General features: G+C 51.0%; 1 protein-coding gene across 1 annotated transcript in view; it reads left to right on the forward strand.

Annotated features, from left to right (window-relative positions):
* Nucleotides 1-1,640: 1,640 nt before the first annotated feature.
* Nucleotides 1,641-9,059, forward strand: part of Rgs14 (regulator of G protein signaling 14) — a 15,917-nt gene continuing 8,498 nt past the window's right edge. Inside the window, exons 1-3 of the mRNA XM_010622061.2 lie at nt 1,641-1,873; nt 8,620-8,641; nt 8,807-8,985. Coding sequence (XP_010620363.1) covers nt 1,829-1,873; nt 8,620-8,641; nt 8,807-8,985 — 246 coding nt within the window. The 5' untranslated portion in view covers nt 1,641-1,828. The remainder of the gene's footprint in view (nt 1,874-8,619; nt 8,642-8,806; nt 8,986-9,059) is intronic.

The following is a 9,059-nucleotide window of genomic DNA, read 5'->3' on the forward strand; positions in this document are numbered from 1 at the left end:
CACAGGGCCTCATTATGATCTATGTCCAGCCAGCTGAAGCAGGGAGTTCGTGGCACACACCTAGTTCTTCAAAGCCTTGGCTCAGAAATGACACATCTTCTCCCTTCACATTCAGTTGATGGGAACCAGTCACATGGCCACACCTGAATGCAAGGGAGCCTGAGAAGTTTAGCCACGTGCCTAGGAGGAAGAGGACATGAATTGGTGGTGAGGACTTACCATTAAAAAGTTCAGGTCACAGCCTTAGAAGAGGGTATCAGGGCTACAAATAGATTATGGAGAAGTAGGTGTTGCCTTGACTGTATAAATGGAGTAACCCAAACCAGAGTGGTGGGTGACTTGATGTCGCTAAGTAACCCTAGGTTTAGAGTAAAATATAAATATCCTTGTAATGGGACATGCAAGTGTAAGAAGGAGGCAACCTGAGGACTCTGGTTAAAGGATCTGAGATTATCTGAGGCTAGATTAGGTGTGAGAGTAGGGAGCCATCCTTCAGCTCGCAGTACTCACTATGCTACAATTTGTATCTCCCTAAAATTAATATATTTTGACACAATAACCACAATATGATGGTATTTGTAGATATTTATTAGATTAAGTCTTGGGGAGGTAATTAGGTCATGAGTAGAGGTAACTTATGATAGGATTCATGCCCCTAAAATAAGAAATAGCACAGTGCCTGTCTCCTCTCTCTCTGCTCTCTGTAACATGAGGACATAGCAAAAAGACAGCCATCTGCAACCAGGAGGAGAGACTTTACCAGACACAGGATTAGCATATACCTTGATCCTGGACATCTTAGCCTTCAGAACTGTGAGAAATACATATTGTTAAGCCACTTTGATTATTCTATGGTGCTTTTCTTCTAGCACCCTGAGCTGCTATGCAAGATGGGGGTTTCTATGTGACTGAGAACAAAAGTACACATGCCATTGGTATAATTGTATCAGTTCACTCCCCTATTCAGGTAGAACGAGTGCATACCTGATTACACATGTCAGGGGGGTGTCTGAGTACACACACTCATGTACAGGTACGCCTGTCACATGTGCCTGTCACAGAGACTGTACACGCAGAGTAGCTGCCCCTCACAGGGAAGAGCATTTGTGTTTACGACATGCACACCTGAGTCCACCTGTATAAATACCTGGGCACATGCACATTGGAAAGTCTATAGGCATCTGGGATTAGGGGTAGTAACTCTGCATATGCCCAACTGCCTAGGGCCAGAGTGCTGAGCATGCACAGACCTAGAACGCAGTAGGGATGAGATAAAGTATGTGCTGAGTAAAGTACATGTGCAGATGTTCAGGACCAGTGCACATGTGTGCACGTCCAGTGAAACCTCTGCCAGAGTGCCAGATACAAAGGTGCCTAGTTGTGTGACAATGCACTTCTGTGCACTCAGATATGAACTTGGAGCTCCCTAGAGAAGCCAGACTAGGATGGGCTCTTCACTGGGCACAGGGAAGCCTCTGCTGTGTGCTGGTGCCTCCTTGGGGTGCTGCCAACAGTGTGTTGGTTGTGGTGGTGGTGGTGGTGGTGGTGGGTGTGTGTGTGTGTGTGTGTGTGTGTGCTCGCGCGAACGTGTGTAGGAAGAGGCGTTCGCTCTCTTAGACCTTGCTTCTTTCTGTGGTTTGGTTTCTATAGAAACACTTCCTGTGGCAGATAAAAGAGGTAGTGAGCTGGTGTTTCAGGATGTGAGGGCCCGCAGGAGAAGACAGGCTTTCTCTGCTGCCTGCCCACCACGGTGCACGCTCTGGCCGGCTCTACCCACGGTCCCCATGGTGGACTGCCCCCACGGCGGGGACCCGTGATCAGCAGCGGCATGCCAGGGAAACCCAAGCACCTGGGTGTCCCCAACGGGCGCATGGTGAGTGTGGGCTCTGGGCCAGGGCCACGAGGAAGGGTGGGCACACCCAGGAGACACACCCAGCAGTACCAAGTAAGAGGCCACAGCTACTGGTGGGTGGGAGAAGTTGGGCAAAGACAGCTGCAGGCAGTGGAATCCTTTCCCCTCATTCTGAGGCTCTCCCAGATAGCCTTTCTAGGACCCTGCTGCAACCCATGGGAATGAGAGCAGAGCAAAGTGGGCAAAGGCTTCTGATCCAGGATGTTAGTTGGACCCACTGCTCTCTTACCTACTACTGGCCTCATCTTGAGCTGCTTGCATCTCGGAGTAGCACGGAGACCTGCTATGCACCGGGCCCCTGTCCATCTCCACTATGTCCCACGCCCTATCTTATTTGGCCTCTGCCCTCCCCTCCTCATCCTCTACCCTGGGTGCTCAAAGTCAGGTTAGGGGCAGCTCTTACTCTAGCTAGACTTGCTCTGGGGGGGTTCCTGCTGAGCTAGTGTTCTTTGGGCAGTGTGGGATGGGTCAGCAAAGTCAGGCCAGGTTGAACAGCTCCTGTTTATTTCTCAGCCTACAGGAAGAGCAGAGGTAGCTAAACACTAGGCTGCTGCCACTTTGCCCTCTACAACCTCTCCCTAGCTGCTCCACTCCTGATTCAAGCTGCCATTGGAGATCTGGCTCATTTCATTCATTTAGCAGATGGGGAAGGGTCCTGGATCACTTGGCAGAGCCCCTCTGAGCAAGCCCAGGAAAGACAGATAGCACTCTACCCCTCTCCAAGCCCCCACACTAGGTACCAGTCTAGCACCATGAGACAAGCCAGTGGATTCAGAGCAACCTGGGTCCCAGTCCCAACTCAGTTGCACCTTACTGTTAGGGGTCCTCCTCTGTAAAATGAGGAGATTGGAATGGATCACAGTCTTATTGAAATGACTAAATGGGATGATGAATAAGAGGTCTTTGAACCCTTTTGAGGACTGCACAAATGCCTGCCCAATGCTCCCTGCACTTTCAGCCCATCTTCGAAGATCTCCTGCCTCATCAAGAAGATGAGCCACCCCTGTCCCCACTCCTACTTCCAATTCCCAAGACTTATCTCCATCTCTCCTTCTAGTACCCCTTTTTTGCCCAGCTCCAGGCTGGCAAGTCCTACAAAGCTACCTCATCAAACCCCCCATCTCACTGTCTGTACCTAACTTTGAAACTTAAGAACTCCTGTGCTTTGTTTTCTGCCCCAGAGGCATGATGCTTGACTTGCCCTTCCCTAAGTGTCCAGGCTACAAAGTCCAGGACCAAGGGAGGGCAGCTAGACTGATGCTTTACTTAATCAGTGCTGAGAGCTCTAGGGCAGCTTAGGGGGCTGGGAGAGAGACTAGCCTCTGTCCCTCCTTTACCAGCCTATGGCATCCGGGTACAAAAGTCATTCCAAGTAGAGGCCGTCTGCTCTGTCCAGTCCTGTTTAGCCGCCCAAGATATCCCAGCTCCTCTCTAGACGATTTTGTTAGGGGTGTGGATAGAGAAGCACCTGCAGGCCAGGTGTCTGCCTTTTTCCAGGAATTAACTGCCTGGCTCCGGTCCTCCCCTCCTCCCACTGTCCCTGTCTCTCATCCTCCATTCCCTGTGAGGCAGCTTCAATAGTCAGCCTTGTCTTTCTGACGCTCAGCTTGTCAAGCAGTCGCAATGAAACCTGTCGCTTAGATACAGCGCCCAACCTCCTCCCAGAGAATGTCTTCATATGGCTCCAACTGTCGCCTCGTTTGTGCTTTCACTCATTCATTCAACAACCCCTCCTTCTGGTCTATGCTGTATCGCTCCTAGATACTGAAGACCCAGGCCCATCAGCCTAGCCCCTCCCTACCCCCACCAGCTCCAAGGCTGGCAAAACAAAACCCATGGGCAAAAATACTAAAACAAAATTCAGGTTTAGGTAAGAGCTGCAGGTCAGGAATAGAGAAAGCCTGACATGGCAAGGAGAGTTAACTTCACTAACTACATTCACCAAAGATGGTTCTTAAAGAGTACACACACCAGAGAGTGGAACAGCCTGGGAAGAAATCTGTGTGTGTAAATGCAGTGGGTGTAGCAGGCCATGCCCCAAGGGAAGGCTTCCAGAGGGGTAACTATTATATCTTGTCACTGTCATGGGACCCAGGACAGTACTTCCATCCTGGCAAGGAAAACTTGGAAACCAAGCCTAGTATCTCCTTGTGTTTTTGGTTTCTGGCTCAGGGACCTGCACTCCATTGCAGGGTGTCTTTAGAGAGGGGCTAAGGTGCAGGATGTGGTAGCACACATATGTAATCCCAGCACTCTAGAAGGCTGAAGCAGGAGGACAGCCAAGTTTGAACCCCACTTGGGCAACTTGGCAAGGCTCAGTCTCAAAATGAACAATAAAATATGGCCGAGGATGTAGTTCGGTGTGAAAGCCCTGAGTTCAACCTCCAGAGGGAGGGAGGGAAGGAAGGAGAGAGGCAGAAAGGAGGGGCTAGAGGTCGGCTTCACAGAGCTGGTTCAGGCTAAAGGAAACAGGCACCCAGGGCTGCATGTGAACATCCTCAGAGAGCATCTGGGAGCCTCTGTTTCCTTGAGGATGAAATAAGACAATGGTGCAGGTCCCCAGGACAGAAGATGCTCAATAAACCACCTTCCCATGGAGGAGGTTGTACCTCTCTGTTTCTTCGTCTGTAAAATGGGGGTAATAATACCTGCTGCAGAGGATAAAGTCATAAGGATGGAGTGAGAATGTGGATGCCACCGGGGAGCACCTGTCGCACAGCTGGAGCTCAGGAAAATTGGGGCCTCATCATCTCCATAGTATCCTGAGGTGCCAGTGACTCCCTCAGGGCTCACTTCCTAAAAACAAAGCATGGCCAACAAGCCTGACCAAGGATTAGGAGTGTCACTGACCACCACATCCTTCCTCACCCTTTCTTCCCTTTTCTTTCATTCACTCACCACTTCTCCTCAAGCAGGCAGAGGCGGGGCTGGGGTGTGAGGCCAGCCCTGCTCAACACAACTTCCCTGGGCCTGTTCCAGAGCCCCAGCCAGCAAGCATCTGGATTCATCTGTAGGATCTGCTCTTCACCTGGGGGAGTGTAGAGGTGGGATGCAGATGGGGCCAAAGCATGCCTGGTGCTTTCACATAGCTCATGGGGGGTGGGTCCTCATTCAACTGCCTCACAGAGGCTCTGGGAAATTGGGGATGCTGAGCTCTGTGCTACCCAGGTAGAAACTGAGGCTCAGGAAAGAAAAGGTATTTGCCCCTACATGGCAGAACAGAAACCAGACAGCTTTCCTATTCCTCCCAGATCTAGATTTCTGTCCCTACAGATAGCTCAGTCTCAACTATGCTAACAACAACTAGTGGGGCAACAGGAGCTAGGAACTTGGTGTGGTATGAAGAGTGAAGAACTTGATCCTCTCTGGTGAAGGAGGTACTGGGCCAGCACCCTGAGGGCTCTTAGGACTGGTTATGAAAGGAAATAGGTGACTCCAAGCAGAGTTCATATGTATTGCCTGCCCCTACCAGGCCTGTCTTCCAGGAGCTACTAGACCGGCAGGGGAGACCCAGACCTGGTGGGCATAGGCATGGCTGGAGGGAAAAATGTGGGAATGACTGATGCCCATGGGCAGGATCTTGGAGCACTTTGGAGAATGCAAAAGCAGATTTGCAGGCAGAGGAGACAACAAAGCAGGAAACAGGAATGTGGTAGGATGTGAAGAAAGAGAAAAGTTAAAGTAGAGGGTGGCAGTAAGGGAAAGGGGAATGAATGAAGCTGGAGGGGCAATAACCAGGTGATTCTAATGCGGACTGGGAGTGGCTAAGGAATAGGATAGGTGGGACAATGGAGAGAGGCAGATCCTGGAGAGGACCTGGGAGCCATCCCCACATGAGGACACAGACATTCAATTCAACGAGAGATAGAAATAAAACCTCTGAGAGCCAAATAAAATTGGAATGTGGGCTGGGTTCTGTCCTAGCACCTTTCACCACGCTCTGCTCAGATGACAAGGGAGAGGTTGATTCAGAGGTGGAGGCAGACCGAGGCTCTAGGGTGTGTAGGGTGCCCGAGGTGGGCAAGACCAGATAGACACAGGGGAGAGAGAGGGTGACACTTCCCAGCGAAATGGTGAGGGGAGGGTGGGGACAGTGTCTCTGAAGCTGGGAACACAGCTGCAGAGCAGCCTGGGGGAGGAAGGACACTGGCAAGGTGGAGGCAGATGCCGCACAGTGAAGCTGCCAAGGAAGAGAGCAGGCTCAAGAGGATCTGTGGTCTGGAGGTGAAGGGCTTCCTTCCTCCCACCAGTCACTCCCGGAAGCTGCCTCCTGTCTTTTGTCTCCAGGAGCACTGACTTTTGCTGTGGGAGGTGACTCTACTGACATGGGTCACCTGGGGGAGTGTAGAGGTAGGGTGAGAGGGTGGGGCCGGGGGAGGACGCGAAGGGTGTGGTGTACCCGGGAGGGAGCCGTCCCACGTTCAGCACTCTGCAAACTTTCCTGCTCAGCAACTCCTTACCTCATGCTCCAGATGGGAGATGAGGCTCAGGGAGGAGCCCAGTGTTATAAAACTAAAAAAAGGCATGGCTAGGGTTTGAATCTGGGTCTTGAGACCCCCAACACCTGTGTTCTTTCTTCTATAGCAGGAGTGGCAAACTCAGATGGCTAGTGGGGTCAGGCATCCATTCCAGTACAATAACAATTGCAGTGTTCCATGATCATTTATTTCCTACATTCCAAATAATGTTCAGAGTTCTTTATGTCTATTTAACTTATTTAATTGAAGCATTCCTTTTAAGTCAGGACTGTTATTTGCCACATATTTAGAGAAGAAGAAATTGAGACACAAAGAGGTTAAGTATCTTTTCCAAGGTTGCATAGCACAAATTTGAACTCAAGCAGACTAGGGTAGCTCCTGCCTCATACCGACTCCAAAATTAACACAGAGGCATCAAACTGGCCCCAGAGCCCTCTGAGGGAGGGTGAGCCCTTTTAGGGAAAGTAGTGGCTGCTCAATACCAGCCAAGGTTGCATGCCAGGAAGAAGCCCAGGGTACCTGGGACATTACAGCTTTCAGGAAAACATGGAAAAACAGTATTATATAAAGTCTCTTGATTTTTTTTTTTTTTAATGAGAGAAGCCCCTTTTACCTTAAAAAAATTTCTGGGTACCAAGATATCTGCAGACTCAGTCTGGCTTACAGATGGCTGCTCTGTGACCTGGGCATTCCTAGGTTGGGAGTGGGGAGCAGAGAAGCAGGGCAGAGGAGGCTTTCTGGGCCATTGTTTCCAGGCCTGTTTCCAGTGGGGATGGAAAGAAGGGACAGGTGATGAAAGTTCCTGTGACAGTGAAAACTGTAGGAGGTGAGAAGGAGGAAAGAATGGGCGATGACTCAGGCTCTGGTGCTAGAAGCTTAGGTGATGGGATGAAAGACAGGATGCAGGGAAGCTAGCTCAGCACTCTGGGTCTTTGGGGGTGCACAGGGGCAGCAAGGACTTCCATTTCAGATTCCAAGAGTTTGAATGGCTTGTGGAGCATTTGGGGGAGACATTAGCAGGAAGTGGACTACCTGTGGTTGGAGCTAGAGAACTGGCGGGGGAGGTATGACAAGGGGCAGAGACAGAGCACTGGAGGAAAAGAGGTTGCCCCACATGGGTAGGGATCATGAGGGAGATGGGGGAGCTGCTAGGAAGGTAGGAAGGGCACCAAGAGAAACCACTGCAAGACTCATTTCAAGACTCATTTCTATTTCACTAATGGCTGGGATTCCCGGAGAAGTCTGAGTTAGTGTGTGTTGGGGGTGGGGGTGAGGACGGAGTTGGCTGGTGCAGCAATGCTATTCACAGTGTGGTTCCCAGGCCAGCAACATCAGTATCATCCGGAGCTCTTTATGGTAAAGATCATTAGGCTCCATCCTGGATCTGCTGAACCTGAACTTCTGGAGGTGTGCTCCTTCTGCTCGTTCTATGGTAAAACTTGAGGGCCACTATACTATAAAAATAACGTCCTAGTTGAGCAAGATGGCCGAGGCAGGAGAATCATAAGGCCTAGCCCAACCAGGGCAACCTAATGACTTATCAAGACCTTATCTAAAAAAAATGTTCAGGGATATAGCTGAGTGCAAAGGCCCTGAGGTTCAGTTGGCCCTGAGGTTCAGTTACCTGTGCTGGGGTGAGGTCAGAGCATTCTGTGCAGTGGGACCTGTGGAAAAATCTGAGTCTCAAGAGGAAACACATGCAACAAGGAGATCATTGGCTGCAGAAACACCTTTTCTTTCTCAAAGGCAACAGCAAACATTGATAGAGACTTTGCCACATGCTGGCCACTATTCTGTGCACTATAAATACATCAAACTGACTGGATCCTCACAACAGCCCTAGGCAGGAAGTTACTATTCTTATGCCATCCCCTATTTACAGATGGAAACCAATAAGTGAATTAATTTGCCCAAAGTCACGAAGCTAGTAAGTGACAGAAATAGGATTAAAGTCTGCCGTGTATACTTGGGCTCACCTAGCAGAGGCTGGGGGTGGCGGGAACCAGGGGCCACCAGAAAGTACCTAGCATAAGTCCCAGCACAGACACTGACACTTGATAGAATAGGACCAGCAAAACCCTGACCAAGCAGTGACTGCTGGGGAACAGCCAGCATGCCTCTTCTGGAAGAAGAGTATACTGTTCCAGCTCTGGGGAAGCCGGGCCCAGAACTGTCCCCTGAAATTATTCCTGAGGTCTGCTCTGACTTTCTGCCTCGGGTCTCTTGTAGGTTTTGGCTGTTTCAGATGGAGGTAAGTGACAGAATGTGTGGAGAAGCCCTGGTTGGGAGACAGGGAAGAGGGAGGTGGGAGTGCATGGAGACTGTACCTGCAGAGTGGATGACCACTGGAGGTGGGATTGGGCAAGGGGCCGGGGAAAGAAACAAGGCTCACCACTACATGTCTATCCCCTTGCAGAGTTGAGCAGCACGGCAGGGTCCCGGGGCCAGGGCGAGGGCCGAGGCAGCTCCCTCAGCATCCACAGTCTCCCCAGTGGCCCCAGCAGCCCCTTTCCCAGTGAGGAGCAGCCTGTAGCGGGCTGGGCCTTGTCCTTTGAGCGGCTGCTGCAAGACCCACTGGGCCTAGCTTACTTCACCGTAAGCCCTGGGGTGGGGGTGGGGGGAGGGCAGGTGGCAGATGCCGCTGCCTGGGGAGGAGTGGGGGGAGGGCA

The sequence above is a fragment of the Fukomys damarensis genome, unplaced genomic scaffold, assembly GCF_012274545.1.
Source record: "Fukomys damarensis isolate Sample0158 unplaced genomic scaffold, DMR_v1.0_HiC HiC_scaffold_9, whole genome shotgun sequence".
NCBI classification, from domain to species: Eukaryota; Metazoa; Chordata; class Mammalia; order Rodentia; family Bathyergidae; genus Fukomys; species Fukomys damarensis.